The sequence below is a fragment of the Hyperolius riggenbachi genome, chromosome 9 (assembly GCF_040937935.1).
Source record: "Hyperolius riggenbachi isolate aHypRig1 chromosome 9, aHypRig1.pri, whole genome shotgun sequence".
Lineage (NCBI taxonomy): Eukaryota > Metazoa > Chordata > Amphibia > Anura > Hyperoliidae > Hyperolius > Hyperolius riggenbachi.
Genome location: NC_090654.1, coordinates 278,934,110 through 278,950,503, shown reverse-complemented (window position 1 = coordinate 278,950,503; position 16,394 = coordinate 278,934,110). Strand labels below are relative to the sequence as shown.

Genomic DNA, 16,394 nt, shown 5'->3' with positions numbered 1-16,394 from the left:
GGGATACACATAGTGTGGGTGCTGTGAGTGGGAGGACACAGTGAGGAGGAGGACACAGTGGGGTGCTGTGAGTGGAAGGACACAGTGGGGTGCTGTGAGTGGAAGGACACAGTGGGGTGCTGTGAGTGGAAGGACACAGTGGGGTGATGAGAGGGGACGGGGGGGACACAGTGTGGGTGCTGTGAGGGGGGAGGACACAGTGTAGGTTGATGAGGGGGAGACACAGTGAGGAGGACACAGTGGGGTAATGATGAGGGGGAGAAGATACACAGTGTGGGTGCAGTGAGTGAAAGGACACAGTGTGGGTGATGAGGGGGAGACACACAGTAAGTGGGAGGACACAGTGTGGGTGCAGTGAGTGGAAGGACACAGTGAGGGGGAGGACACAGTGGGGTGCTGTGAGTGGAAGGAGTCAGGACACACAGTGTGGGTGCTGTGAGGGGGGAGGACACAGTGTAGGTTGATGAGGGGGAGACACAGTGAGGAGGACACAGTGGGGTGATGATGAGGGGGAGAAGATACACAGTGTGGGTGCTGTGAGGGGGGAGGACACAGTGTAGGTAGATGAGGGGGAGACACAGTGAGGAGGACACAGTGGGGTGATGATGAGGGGGAGAAGATACACAGTGTGGGTGCAGTGAGTGGAAGGACACAGTGTGGGTGATGAGGGGGAGACACACAGTAAGTGGGAGGACACAGTGTGGGTGCAGTGAGTGGAAGGACACAGTGAGTGGGAGGACACAGTGGGTGCTGCTGCTGCTGATGACAGAGGGTCACACTGTAGTCTGGGCAGACAGCAGTGACGTCACGCAGTGATTAGCGCCTGGGGATAGCGATGCGTTGCTATGGCGGCGAGTGCCGCAGACCCCGCCCCCACGTCCTCCCGGACACCTGCAAGCCGCCGGACAGCAGCGCGGAGACTCCAGCACGGATTACCGCCCAGACCGAAGACTGCAGCCCGCACCGACACCCGCCACCCGGACCGCAGAGCCCCTCCCACCTCCCGGACCGCCGTGTGCCCCCCTCCCCCCTGCAGTACTGGTGACCCGCCCATTACCCCCACACCAGTGTTTGCACTCTGTGTGCCACTTCAGTGCCAGGCCCGCCTGACCCTGGGGGCCTCTGTGCCCAGCCCCTGCCTGTCACCTCCTGCCCCACTGCCCCTGCCCTCCTCATTCCACTAGTCTAGTAACAGGTACCAGTGCCCTCTTCAGTGGTACCCCCTGTGCTCTCACCAGTGCCCTCTTCAGTGGTACCCTCTGTGCCCTCACCAGTACTACTCCGTGAGCCCACCTCAGTGGTACCCCCTGTGCCCTCACCAGTGCTACTCCCTGAGCCCACCTCAGTGGTACCTTCTGACTCTGTGCCCCCCTCATTGCCAGTCTCAGTGCCCTCTTCAGTGATACTCTCTAAGCCCTCCTCATTGCCAGTGCCCTCCTCAGTGATACCCTCTGTGCCCACCTCATTGTCAGTCCCAGTGCCCTCCTCATTGCCAGTGCCCTCCTCAGTGGTACTCTGTGCCTTCCTCATTGCCAGCCCCAGTGCCCTCCTTAGTGGTACCCTCTGCCCTCACCAGTGCTACACCCCGAGCCTACCTCAGTAGTACTCTTTGTGCCCCCCTCATTGCCAGCCCCAGTGCCCTCCTCATTGCCAGTGCCCTCCTTAGTGATACTCTCTGTGCCCTCCTCATTGCCAGTCCCAGTGCCCTCCTCAGTAGTACCCTCTGTGCCCTCCTCATTGCCAGTCCCAGTGCCCTCCTCAGTGGTACCCTCTGTGCCCTCCTCATTGCCAGCCCCAGTGCCCTCCTCATTGCCAGTGCCCTCCTCACTGGTACTCTCTGTGCCCTCCTCATTGCCAGTTCCAGTGCCCTTCTCATTGCCAGTGCCCTCCTCAGTGGTACTCTCTGTGCCTTCCTCATTGCCAGCCCCAGTGCCCTCCTTAGTGGTACCCTCTGTGCCCTCACCAGTGCTACACCTTGAGCCTACCTCAGTGGTACTCTCTGTGCCCCCCTCATTGCCAGCCCCAGTGCCCCCTACTTCTGTACTGAAATGAAGCAGATGTTGTGCCCTCCACAATAATACTTGTTTGGTGCCAGTTAATGCCAGCCTCTGCACCAGTCCCCATCCTCCAGTGCCAGCCGTAACCCCAATTATTCTCCTGTACCACTACTTTCTACAACTCCACTTTGGCCCCCTACTACCCAGTTCCACTGCCTGTGGCCCAGTTAATATTTTTACCCTCATACTAGTTGTTCCCTTTCTACTAGTGCCAGTGCCTCAATTAGCTCCCCATCTCTGACCAGTCTCTGTGCCCACTTCAGTAACATTTCCTTTTACCAAATACCAGTTTTTTTCTCATCACTTCCCCCTAAATTAGGGACCCTCACTCATCCTGCCACTACAAGCACTTGCACCCTGCTTAATGCCAGCACCCATGCCCTTCTCAGTATTTCTCTCCAGCCCTATGCCAGTGTCTGTACCCTATTGTTAGTCTCTGTACACCATAAGTATTAGCCTGTGTGCCCTCTACCCAGGTGCCAGACCTTCTGTTATCATTCCCAGGCTTAATACCCAATTTCATACCAGTTCTTGTGCCATCCTCCGTGCCACTGCTCTTTCCACATTAGTAGGAGTTGCAGCAGTCCATCAGTATCCTCTGTAATATCAGACATTTTCACACCTCTTGTAGCCTTCCTGTTGCAGGTATTTCCAGTTACCCTCCCCTGTTTAATAGGAGTCCCGGTGCCCTGGTTACTGCCAGTGCCTATGCCCTTCTGAGTGCCACTGCCCTACCCTAGTAGCTGTGTTTCCCACTGGCACAACTCCCCATCCATTCTGTGGCCTACCTCTTACCACTCCTTGTACCCTCTCCTTAGCTATCCCAATCCAAATTCCTGTACTAATTATAGCCTGCACAGTGCTCTTTCTTGTACCTTCTCCACATGGTGTCTCTAGTGCCAGGCTGTGTTCCATATTGTGCCCAGTGGCAGTGCTAGTCTCTGTAACCTCCATAGCCCAAAGAATGCCATGCACTGTTCCCTCCATAGCTTGCACATCAGCAGTCTCTGTAGCCACCACAGTCTACACATTTCCAATCCCTGGATCTTCCATAGCATGCCCAGTGCCAGTCTCTGCCTTCATCCCATCCATAGTCTTTTAACACCAGTCCTGGTACCCTGCTTACTACCAGCGCTCTTCTCAGAGCCTCTATCCTTTCCCATACAAGTCACTGTGCCCTTTTAGTACCACTCTATGTGCCTTTTTTATACCAGATATCATCCTTAAACATCTAGCGCTAATCCTAGTTCTCATCTGCCTAACCTTGCCTGTGTCCTGCTCAGTGCCAGTGTCCTCTCCACTACCTGCTGCTGTGCCCATATCTGTACTCCCATTGCCAGTCATTACACCCCTTCCATAGCCTGCCCAGTGCCAGCCCCTGTACACTCCCTATAGCGAGCCCACTGCCAGGGTCTCCATACCCTCCTCACATCCCCCCAAGTGCTATTCTCTGCACCTTCTTTATAGCTTGCCTAGTGCCAGTGTCTGTACCCTCTCCATAGTCCATCCTTCTCCAGTGCTATCCTCATAGTCTCAGTTCCCTCTCTACAGCTTGCCTTGTGCCAGTTCCTGCATCTTCTTTATAGCCTGCCCAGTACCAGTACCCTCTCCATTTTCACCCCAGTGCCAGCCATTGTACCCTCTCCATTGTGTCCCCATTGTCCTCCTATTGCCAGTCCATGTACCCTCTCTGTAGTGTTCCCAGTGTCATTCTTTTTACCCTCTACATAGTCCCTCCTGTGCCAGTCCTTGTATCTCTGCACCCTCCCCATGGTCCCCCCAGTGCCAGTCCCTGCACACTCTCCATAGTGCCCCAGTGCCACTTCCTGCACACTCTCCATAGTGCCCCAGTGCCACTTCCTGCACACTCTCCATAGTGCCCCGTGCCACTTCCTGTACACTCTCCATAGTGCCCCAGTGCCACTTCCTGCACACTCTCCATAGTGCCCCAGTGCCACTACTTGCACCCTCTCCATAGTGCCCTGTGCCACTTCCTGGACACTCTCTATAGTCCCTCCCATCGCCAGTCCCTGCACCCTCTCCATAGTACTCCCAGTCCCTGTTCCTGCACACTCTCCATAGTGTCCCAGTGCCAGTCCCTGCACCCTCTCCATAGTACCCCAGTGCCAGTCCCTGCACCCTCTCCATAGTACTCCCAGTCCTTGTTCCTGCACACTCTCCATAGTGTCCCAGTGCCAGTCCCTGCACCCTCTCCATAGTACCCCAGTGCCAGTCCATGCACCCTCTCCATAGCACCCCAGTGCCAGTCCCTGCACCCTCTCCATAGTCCCCCCAGTGCAAGTCCCTGCACCCTCTCCATAGTCCCCCCCCCCCCCCCCCCAGTGCCAATCCCTGCATCCTCTCCATAGCACCCCAGTGCCAGTCCCTGCACCCTCTCCATAGTCCCCAGTACCAGTCCCTGCACCCTCTCCATAGCACCCCAGTGCCAGTACCTGCACCCTCTCCCTAGCACCCCAGTGCCAGTCCCTGCACCCTCCCCATAGCACCCCAGTGCCAGTCCCTGATCCCTCTCCATAGTCTCCCCAGTGCCAGTCCCTGCACCCCTTCCATAGCACCCCAGTGCCAGTCCCAGCACCCTCCCCATAGTTCCCCCAGTGCCAGTCCCTGCACCCTCTCCATAGCACCCCAGTGCCAGTCCCTGCACCCTCTCCATAGCACCCCAGTACCAGTCCCTGCACCCTCTCCACAGTCCCCCCAGTACCAGTCCCTACACTCTCTCCTTAGTCCCCCCAGTGCCAGTCCCTGCACCCCCTCCATAGCACCCCAGTGCCAATCCTTGCACCCTCTCCAGTCCCTGCACCCTCTCCAGTCCCTGCACCCTCTCCATAGTCCCCCCAGTGCCAGTCCCTGCACCCTCTCCACAGTCCCTGCACGTCCGGTGGGTAGCGTCGGTTGGTGGCGGCGTGTCTCCCGCACGGTGCCGGTCCCCCTCCTCCGGTGATCAGATAGAGACTCCTCCCCGGTCCTCCCCCGCCCGCCGCCCCCGCACTCGGGATCTGCCATGTGAGGTGCCCGGAGGATGCCCGCAGCGGCTCCGTGACTCTCCCCAGCCATGGACTTCGGCCAGGGCAGCCTGTTCGGCTACATCGAGGACCTGCATGAGCTGGCCATCATCGAGAGGCCGGTCCGCCGGAGCCTGAAGGTAACCCGTGACGTCATTCCTCCCCTCTGACGTCATGCACTCACCGCTCCCAGCAGCATCCACTCATCCCTGCTCCCCAAATCACACCGTGACGTCACACACTCATCACTGACCCCCTGCATGGTATGTCCCCATCAGAGGATGCCAGCCTCATGCTCTCCTCCTATACCAGCTTCACCCACTGCATGTCATTATAGGGGGACCTGACCTTCACCATCCCCCTGTACCCCAATATCACCACTACTGTCCCCCAACTACCAGTTCCACCCACTGCATGTCATTATAGGGAGGACCTGACCTTCACCATCCCCCTGCACCCCAATATCACCACTACTGTCCCCCAACTACCAGCTTCACCAACTGCATGTCATTATGGGGGGACCTGACCTTCACCATCCCCCTGTACCCCAATATCACCTCTGTACTGTCCCCCAACTACCAGCTTCACCCACTGCATGTCATTATAGGGGGACCTGACCTTCACCATCCCCCTGTACCCCAATATCACCTCTGTACTGTCCCTCAACTACCAGCTTCACCCACTGCATGTCATTATAGGGGGACCTGACCTTCACCATCCCCCTGTACCCCAATATCACCTCTGTACTGTCCCCCAACTACCAGCTTCACCCACTGCATGTCATTATAGGGGGACCTGACCTTCACCATCACCCTGTACCCCAATATCACCTCTGTACTGTCCCCCGACTACCAGCTTCACCCACTGCATGTCATTATAGGGGGGACCTGACCTTCACCACCCCCTGTACCCCAATATCACCACTACTGTCCCCCTACTACCAGCTTCACCTACTGCATGTCATTATAGGGGGGACCTGACCATCACCATCCCCCTGTACCCCAATACCACCTCTGTACTGACCCCCAACTACCAGCTCCACCCACTGCATGTCATTATAGGGGGACCTGACCTTCACCATCCCCCTGTACCCCAATATCACCACTACTGTCCCCCTACTACCAGCTTCACCTACTGCATGTCATTATAGGGGGGACCTGACCATCACCATCCCCCTGTACCCCAATACCACCTCTGTACTGACCCCCAACTACCAGCTCCACCCACTGCATGTCATTATAGGGGGACCTGACCTTCACCATCCCCCTGTACCCCAATATCACCACTACTGTCCCCCAACTACCAGCTCCACCCACTGCATGTCATTATAGGGGACCTGACCTTCACCATCCCCCTGTACCCCAATACCACCCCTGTATTGTACCTCATTGCTTTCATTTCAAATACTAGCCTCTCCTTTATGTCATTAAAGGGGAGACAGCTTCGCCATCCACCTTTACCCCAACATCACCACTACACTTTACGCCAGCACTAAAATCATACACCCCAAATACGAGCTTCATCTTCATGCCATTAAAGGGGAGACCCAACCTTTTTTATCCACCTGCACCCTATATCTTCACATATGTCACGATAGGTGAGACCTAACCCCTGTCTCTTCTGTACCCCAGTATCTCCACCGTACACCCATAAATATTCCACCTCCATGCTGTAATCTGCACTCCCCTATTGGCAGAATGCACCCCAGATTTCATCTTCATATATTACATAAGGGATCTCTTCCCTGCTAATCATTCGTACCCCAATATTATCATTATACACCCCTGGATCAGAGGATGCCCCCTTCACTGTTTAGGCTGCACCCCATTGTTAGTATCCTGTACCCCCTAGGAATATCTTTTTATATTATATTATTTGGAGATATGGATCCCCAATAATTCTTTGTACCTGATCAGCACCACTTATACCCCCCAGGATAATATTTCATCATCAGAGGATGCCACTATCATGCTCTCATATGATGCCCACCATTGCCATTGCGTACCCTACAACACTTCCTATTGTGTTTTAGATTGCAAGCTCTTTGTGCTAGGATGTAGGATGTCCAACTCTTCCTGTGTTGTCTCTGCAGTTATCGCAACATTGTGTTTTATTCTCCATATTTAATGCATGGCGTTGTGTATTATGTAATAATTATTATTATTATTGTAATATATCGCGTTGGGGAGCTATGGTCTGCAGCATTACTACTACTTACACACTGAGCTTCTTATGCATCTCAAATACTATATCCCCCTATAACAGGGGGTGTCAGATTCGAATTCAAAGTGGAGCGAAATTGAACACTGGGACCATGTGGCGGGCCAACCTCAGCATACGTATTAGTACGCTGTCGGTGGGTTGGGTGGAGGGTGAGCTGAATGACGGCTCTTCCTGCTGCCGCTAAACTCCCCGGAGGCGTTAATTACTATTCCCTCTCCGAGTCGTCGCAATTCGGAGGGAGATGTAATTCGCCATCCAGCGATCGCCGGAGCCCCGAATTACTGTTACATGGGGCGCGCAGCATAGCATGTAGTGGCCACCCCCCTCCCTTATAAAGTTCCCTGGTGTCCAGTGGCCACCTCCCTCCCCTATACAGTTCCCTGGTGTCTAGTGGCCACCTCCCTCCCCTATACAGTTATCTGGTGTCTAGTGTCCCCTCTCTCTCCCCTATACAGTTATCTGGTGTCTAGTGTCCCCTCCCTCCCCTATACAGTTCCCTGGTGTCTAGTGTCCCCTCTCTCTCCCCTATACAGTTATCTGGTGTCTAGTGTCCCCTCCCTCCCCTATACAGTTCCCTGGTGTCTAGTGGTCCCCCTCTCTCCCCTATACAGTTATCTGGTGTCTAGTGTCCCCTCTCTCCCCTATACAGTTATCTGGTGTCTAGTGTCCCTTCCCTCCCCTATACAGTTCCCTGGTGTCTAGTGGCCCCCCTCTCTCCCCTATACAGTTATCTGGTGTCTAGTGTCCCCTCTCTCCCCTATACAGTTATCTGGTGTCTAGTGTCCCCTCCCTCCCCTATACAGTTCCCTGGTGTCTAGTGGCCCCCCTCTCTCCCCTATACAGTTATCTGGTGTCTAGTGTCCCCTCCCTCCCCTATACAGTTCTTTGGTGTCTAGTGTCCCCTCCCTCCCCTATACAGTTCCCTGGTGTCTAGTGTCCCCTCCCTCCCCTATACAGTTCCCTGGTGTCTATTGTCCCCTCCCTCCCCTATACAGCTCCCTGGTGTGTAGTGTCCCCCTCCCTCCCCTATACAGTTCCCTGGTGTCTAGTGGTCCTCCCTCGCGTATACAGTTCCCTGGTGTCTAGTGTCCCCTCCTTCCCCTATACAGCTCCCTGGTGTCTGGTGTCCCCTCCCTCCCCTATACAGTTCCCTGGTGTCTAGTGTCCCCTCCCTCCACTATACAGTTCCCTGGTGTCTAGTGTCCCCTCCCTCCACTATACAGTTCCCTGGTGCCTAGTGTCCCCTCCCTCCCCTATACAGTTCTCTGGTGTCTAGTGTCCCCTCCTTCCCCTATACAGCTCCCTGGTGTCTCGTGTCCCCTCCTTCCCCTATACTATTCCCTGGTGTCTAGTGTCCCCTCCCTGCCCTATACAGCTCCCTGGTGTCTAGTGTCCCCTCCCTCCCTATACAGTTCCCTGCTGTCTAGTGTCCCCTCCCTCCCCTATACAGCTCCCTGGTGTGTAGTGTCCCCCTCTCTCCCCTATACAGTTCCCTGGTGCCTAGTGGTCCTCCCTCCCCTATACAGTTCCCTGGTGTCTAGTGTCCCCTCCTTCCCCTATACAGTTCCCTGGTGTCTAGTGTCCCCTCCTTCCCCTATACAGCTCCCTGGTGTCTAGTGTCCCCTCCCTCCCCTATACAGTTCCCTGGTGTCTAGTGTCCCCTCCCTCCCCTATACAGCTCCCTGGTGTCTAGTGTCCCCCTCCCTCCACTATACAGTTCCCTGGTGTCTAGTGGCCCCTCCCTTCTCTATACAGTTCCCCGGTGTCTAGTGGCCCCTCCCACCCCTAAACAGTTCCCTGGTGTCTAGTGACTCCCCCATCCCCTTGTCTAGTGCTTCCCCCCACATATTGTTTCCCTGGTGATCCAGGGCTTCCCATATTGCTTCCCTGGTGGTCTAAAGTGGGCCACAGATAATGCAAAGTGTGAAAAACACTTTTGGGTCAAATCTAATGGCTCTGCGGGCCAAATGTGGCCCAAGGGCCAGAGTTTGACATGTATGCCCTATAACATTATCGGTAGATGTGATTTTCAGGTGTCACCTGTACCATACCATTGTCACCACTGTGTTTTTATCCAGTGGGCTAATATATGACATCATCCCTTCACTTGCACCCCAATGATGACATCATCAGGGTTGCCACCTCATCCCTTTAAATACTGGCACATTTAAGTTATACAGGTTCTGGGGCTGCTCTTACATAATCAGTGCCTAAACTGCATCTAACTAGCCACAAGGCATGTATAATTCATATGTGCCAGTATTAAAAGGGTAGAGGTGGCAACGCTGGATCATACACCCCGACAAGTTATGGTGCTACAGGAGTCAGCTGACATCAAGTTATTTTCTTACTTGCAGCATAAAGTGCATGTGACATGTGATGTCATTTCGCCTTCTGATGTCATCTGTTAGTCACGGGATTGTAATTGTCTTTCTATAATATTTTAAATAATTAATACAGTGGGTTGCAAAAGTATTCGGCCCCCTTGAAGTTTTCCACATTTTGTCACATTACTGCCACAAACATGCATCAATTTTATTGGAATTCCATGTGAAAGACCAACACAAAGTGGTGTACATGTGAGAAGTGGATCGAAAATCATACATCATTCCAAACATTTTTTACAAATAAATAACTGCAAAGTGGGGTGTGCGTAATTATTCGGCTCCCTGAGTCAATACTTTGTAGAACCACCTTTTGCTGCAATTACAGCTGCCAGTCTTTTAGGGTATGTCTCTATCAGCTTTGCACATCTAGAGACTGAAATCCTTGCCCATTCTTCTTTGCAAAACAGCTCCAGCTCAGTCAGATTAGATGGACAGCGTTTGTGAACAGCAGTTTTCAGATCTTGCCACAGATTCTCAATTGGATTTAGATCTGGACTTTGACTGGGCCATTCTAACACATAGATATGTTTTGTTTTAAACCATTCCACTGTTGCCCTGGCTTTATGTTTAGGGTCATTGTCCTGCTGGAAGGTGAACCTCCGCCCCAGTCTCAAGTCTTTTGCAGTCTCCAAGAGGTTTTCTTCCAAGTTTGCCCTGTATTTGGCTCCATCCATCTTCCCAACAACTCTGACCAGCTTCCCTGTCCCTGCTGAAGAGAAGCACCCCCCGAGCATGATGCTGCCACCACCATATTTGACAGTGGGGATGGTGTGTTCAGAGTGATGTGCAGTGTTAGTTTTCCGCCACACATAGTGTTTTGCATTTTGGCCAAAAAGTTCCATTTTGGTCTCATCTGACCAGAGCACCTTCTTCCACATGGTTGCTGTGCCCCCCACATGGCTTGTGGCAAACTGCAAACGGGACTTCTTATGCTTTCTGCTAACAATGGCTTTCTTCTTGCCACTCTTCCATAAAGGCCAACTTTGTACAGTGCATGACTAATAGTTGTCCTATAGACAGATTCCCCCACCTGAGCTGTAGATCTCTGCAGCTTGTCCAGAGTCACCATGGGCCTCTTGACTTCATTTCTGATCAGCGCTTCTTTGTATTGGTCTTTCACGCGGAATTCCAGTAAAATTGATTAATGTTTGTGGCAGTAATATGACAAAATGTGGAAAACGTCAAGGGGGCCGAATACTTTTGCAACCCACTGTAACTAGTAATCTGTAAGTCTGAAGAATAACTCGTGCAATAATTGGTCGCTGGCTTCTTTTGTGTTCTATGGAGGGAGTGTGTTGGGGAGGGGCGTTGGTGGGAACGACTGAGAGGAGACCCACTGCAGTAAGGCCCAGTTCACATTAGCGTTTTGGGCCAAAACGGATTCCGTGAGCGGATCCGGTGTCCACATCACTAGATCCGGAAGGCCCAGTCCGTGGCCGTTCACATTGTGAAAACGGATCTGATCAATGATTGATCGGATCCGTTTTCACTCAGCAAATACATACCTAATCTTCAGTAACAGCTGGCGGTAGAGGCTTCATCTTCTTCCGCTGTGAATACACAGCGCGTCATGTAGTCACATGACCCGGAAGAAGACGGAAGCCTCTACCGCCGGCTGCTGCACACGATTAGGTATGTATTTTGCCTCTCTAGCCCACCCGCCCGGCTGCTGCACCCTCCCCTCACCCTCTCTTCGTTCAGGATCGCGTCGCCCATGCCTCCACCCTCCGTGGAATGGTCCATTTCATCACTAGTGAGAAGAAAAATTTTCAGCTTTTCTTAGTGAAAAATTGTACATTTTAAAATACACGTAAACACATACCAATAAGAAGTACATTTCTTCCAGAGTAAAATGAGCCGTAATTACTTTTCTCCCATCTTGCTGTCACTTACAGTAGGTACCGTAGTAGGAATTTGACAGAACCAACATGTTTTTTTCTAGTCCATCTCTTCATGGGGGATTCTCAGAACAGCCATTATTCGTTATAAAGACACTCCTTGATGAGGATTTATATAAAGATGCTGGTCAGCCCCCCTATCTGTTTGCACACCTTTTTTAGCAGTTGGACAGAGCAACTGCCATTCACTAAATGCTTTTGAAAATAAACAAAAACCCTGAGAATCCCCCATGAGGAGATGGGCTAGTCCAAAACCTGTCGGTTTTATCAGATTTCTCCCACCTACTGTAAGTGACAGCAGGATAGGAGAAAAGTAATTTATGGCTCATTTTACTCTGGAAGAAACGTACTTCTTATTGGTATGTGTTTACATGTATTTTAAATTGTACAATTTTTCGCAATAGTGGTCCTTTAACTAGTTTCACCTTTTGGACGTGACTTTCACGTCCAAAAGGCTGCTGTGCGCGTTCGCGAACTCACACGCGCGATCATGCGTGCGCCCGGCGCGCTCCTGTGCCCGGAGATCAATGAATGGAAACATTGTTTACCGGTCACCGGTAGAAAAACGGATGACTTCTTTTCAGAGGCTGCAGTCGTTCTGAAAAAAAAAAAAAATCAAGTCCTCCTTGTAGTTCCTGGCTCGCTCGCTCGCTCATAGGATGGAAAAACAAAAACTCACTGTGGCTATCTTGTGGCCAAATAGTAAAACTACATGCACATACATTTTTAATACAAAAAGACACAATAAATTACATTTAAAATTAACTGTTTACCTCCCACACGCAAAAAATACCCAAATGAAATGTTTAACTAAAAAAAAAAAATGACAATTAAAAAATAAATAAAAAATAGTTACCTAAGGGGCTGAACTTTTTTTTAATATGCATGTAAAGAGGGAATACAACTAATATTTTTTAAATTATAAGCTTGTAAATAGTGATGGACACAATACTAAAAAAATGCACTTTTATTTCCAAATAAAATATCGGTACCATACTTTGTGATATGGACATAATTTAGATGGTGTAATAACCGGGACAAATGGGCAAATAAAATACGTAGGTTTTCCATTTTTTCCTAATATTCCTGTTAAAATGCATTTAGAAAAAAATAATTCTTAGCAAAATGTACCACCCAAAGAAAGCCTAAATGGTGGCAGTAAAAACAAGATATAGATCAATTAATTGTGATAAGTAGTGATAAAGTTATTGGCGGATGAATGGGAGGTAAAAGTTGCTCGGATGCATAAAGGGAAAAACGACCGAAGGCTGAAGTGCTTAAATGGCATTGCAGTGATGCTTTTTCTGTGTGCCATTCTCATGAAAGTTAATGGAACTTCATTTGCATACAAAGAAAAATTGCAATCTGAAAAATTGCTTAAAGAGAACCAGAGATGAAGCACCCTCTTGTATTTTACCTTATAAATCAGTGGGAACATGACAGTAAACACCTTGGGCTTGATTCACAAAGCGGTGCTAACTGTTAGCACGCCTGTGAAAACCCCCTTAGCACGTCTAAACAAGCTTTTCGCGCATAAAACTTTACGCACGCAAAACTTTATGCGCGTAAAACTTTACGCGCGTACTGCACAGAGCGCAGGGCGCTCCGCGCGAAGTGCCCATTAAAGCCTATGGGACTTAGCGCGCGTAAACTTTGCGCGTGTAAAACTTTGCGCGCGCAAAGTTAGCGCGTGATCTGATTGAGAAATCCGGTGCTAACCTACTTAGCACCCTGGTTAGCCCGTCTAAAGACTTTAGACGCACTAAGTAGGTTAGCACCGCTTTGTGAATCAAGCCCCTAATCTGCTCTGTGTTTCATTGTTCTCTGTTTAATCTGACTGTTATCGCCTCTGATAAGAATCCTCGACTGAGCACTCAGTCTAGCTTTGCTACGGAAAGATTATAGCTGAGTCTGTCTTCTCTGGTGTCTTTTCAAGCCCAAGCCTGCCCCCTTGTGGCTCTGCTATAATGACTCAGCTATAATTATTCCCTGCAAAGCCAGACTGAATGCTCAGTCTGGGATTCTTATCACAGCTGATAACAGACACTTTTAGCAGTGAGGATGAAACAGAGAGCATGGTAAGTGTTATCTCTAATGCTCTTACTGATATATATGGTAAAATACACAAGGGTGTTTTGTCTCTGGTTCCCTTTAAGAAACCAAAACCGCAAAATTGTAAAAGAGAAAAACCGAAAGGACAAAACTATAGAAGTCACAAAATGCAGAATCAAACGTCCTGCTAAACGCAGAGAATCACTTGCAAAATGTGCATGGACATGTATGATCGCTGCCTTAGGCCTGGAAGCCACTAGCAGCCTTTTTTAAGTGCTTGTGATTAGTAAAGCTCTTGCTAATGCAATGCTATGGGGGATTTTTAGAAGATCACATCCCTCAAGTGGGATCACACCCACAGCATTGCATTAGCAAGAGCATTTTAAATCAGGCCCAGTGCACACCAAAACCGCTAGCAGATCGTCAAAACGCTAGCGGTTTTGGGAGCAGAGAGCAGATATTTGGCCGGGTGCACACCAAGCGGATTTTGTATGCGATCCACCAGCCGTATCAGCCAGTGAAAACGCTTGGCTATTGTATTTCAATGTGTGGTGCACACCGGCGGTTTGAGGTTTTTTAGCAAACCGCAAACGCGCAGCAGGAGGCGCGTCTGCGGCTTAGCAAAAACCTCAAACCGCCGGTGTGCACCATCCCATTGCAATACATTAGCCAAGCATTTTTCCAGGCGGATGCGGCCGGCGGAACGCTCCAAAAACCACTCGGTGTGCACTGGGCCTCACAAAGCGCTCAGAAAAATGCTACTAGTGGGTTCCAGGCCTTAGAGATAAAGCTAGCGGTGTCTGCCTCTGATCATAATATTTGAGTAGGAGCAGAGGCAGAAATCCACAGCTGTTTATAAAGTCCTATTCGCAACTTATACTAAGAATTTCCCAGTGGCAGGTTAAAGGACAACTGACCTGAGAGGAATAGGGAGGCTGACATATTCATTTGATTTGAAACTATGCACATTGCATGGCTGTTTCTGATACTTTGCCTCTCATACTTTTAGCCATAGACCCTGAACAAGCATGCAGATCAGATGTTTGACTGAAGTTTGAATGCATTTGCCACATGCTTGTTTCAGGTGTGTGATTCAGACACTGCTAATGCATGAAAGATCAACAGGATGCCCTGTAACTGGTATTGTTTAAAAAGAAATAAATATTGCAGCCTCCATATCCCTCTATGGTCAGTTGTCTTTTAATGAGAGTTGGTTAAACGAGATTGCATTCAAAACGGAATATGCATTGCTTTGAGCTCACTCCAAAGAGAGGCAATAGAAGCAGGAACCAGATTGCCAGGGAGGGAGGGAGGGCACTTATACAGCTGTCTCAGGATGGAAATTTCAGGTGACAATGACAACAATTTTAAACATCAGGCTGTTCAATGCAGTCAGTCGCTGTGGATCTGGTCCTGTCCAATGGATACTTTTTTCGATCAATTTTTAGTCGCAATTGATCAGACTTAATCGATGGAACATTTAAAGAGACACTGAAGCGAGACTAAATCTCGCTTCAGCTCTCATATATAGCAGGGGCACGTGTGCCCCTGCTAAAACGCCGCTATCCCGCGGCTAAACGGGGGTCCCTTCACCCCCAACCCACCCCCCGCAAACCTTGGTCGCAAGTTGGTCATAGACTTTTGCTTCCTGGAGGCAGGGCTAACGGCTGCAGCCCTGCCTCCAGTCGCGTCTATCAGACGTGCATCGCCGCCTCTCCCCCGCCCCTCTCAGTGAAGGAAGACTGAGAGGGGCGGGGGAGAGGTGGAGATAAGCGGCTGACAGACGCGCGTGGGGCAGGGCTGAGGCGGCTAGCCCTGCCCCAATGCGGAAGCGCTCCCCCGCATTACGGAGGGGATTTGGGGGGACAGGGACCCTCGGTAAGCCGCTGGATAGCGGCGGTTTAGCAGGGGCACAAGTGCCCCTGCTATATATGAGGTCTGAAGCGAGATCTATTCTCGCTTCAGACTCTCTTTAAAGTATTGGTTTTTCCACCTGCTTCGATCAGGGTGATCAATCTGCAGGAAAAACAATTGGCGAAATCACTTTATGTATGGGCAACTTAAAGGATACTTTACTCGACTTCCTTCACGTTCGACTATTTGATTCAATCATTTTATCAGATTGGGGGTGAATCAATTATATTCCATTCTACTTGATTGATGGAAATTGGCCGATATCTGGTCGAATTGACCAGTTTACTTGATCGGGCAGGATGGAAAATATTGGTCAATCCTAAAGGATCAAAAGACTTTATCGACACAGAATAAATTTTTGGTTTCAGGGCATGAAGACACAATATCGTTCAGCTCGATTGGAGAAGGAGAATTACCAGGATCTCTCTTGTAGTGTGTGGGCCACTAGTCCAACGTTTAAAGTCGACCAGTAAAGTCGATCGTTTAAAGGATACCCGAAGTGACATGTGACATGATGAGATAGACGTGTATGTACAGTGCCTAGCACACTAATAACTAGGCTGTGTTCCTTTTTTTCTTTCTCTGCCTGAAAGAGTTAAATATCAGGTATGTTAGTGGCTGACTCAGTCCTGACTCAGACAGGAAGTGACTACAGTGTGACCCTCACTGATAAGAAATTCCAACACTTTCCTAGCAGAAAATCGCTTCTGAGAGCAGGAAAGAGATAAAAAGGGTCAATAGTTCATAGACTTTAGTTCTGGCATACTTCAATGAATGTGTCATTGAGCAAAAACAATAAAACAGTTAAAACATCAAAAGTTAAACATAAAATAAAACTGC

At 50.3% G+C, this 16,394-nt stretch overlaps 1 protein-coding gene across 1 annotated transcript in view; it reads left to right on the top strand.

Moving 5' to 3' along the window:
- The first annotated feature begins 861 nt into the window (after positions 1-861).
- PPP4R4 (protein phosphatase 4 regulatory subunit 4) overlaps positions 862-16,394 on the top strand; it is a 215,337-nt gene continuing 199,804 nt past the window's right edge. Inside the window, exon 1 of the mRNA XM_068254652.1 lies at positions 862-5,220. Coding sequence (XP_068110753.1) covers positions 5,131-5,220 — 90 coding nt within the window. The 5' untranslated portion in view covers positions 862-5,130. The remainder of the gene's footprint in view (positions 5,221-16,394) is intronic.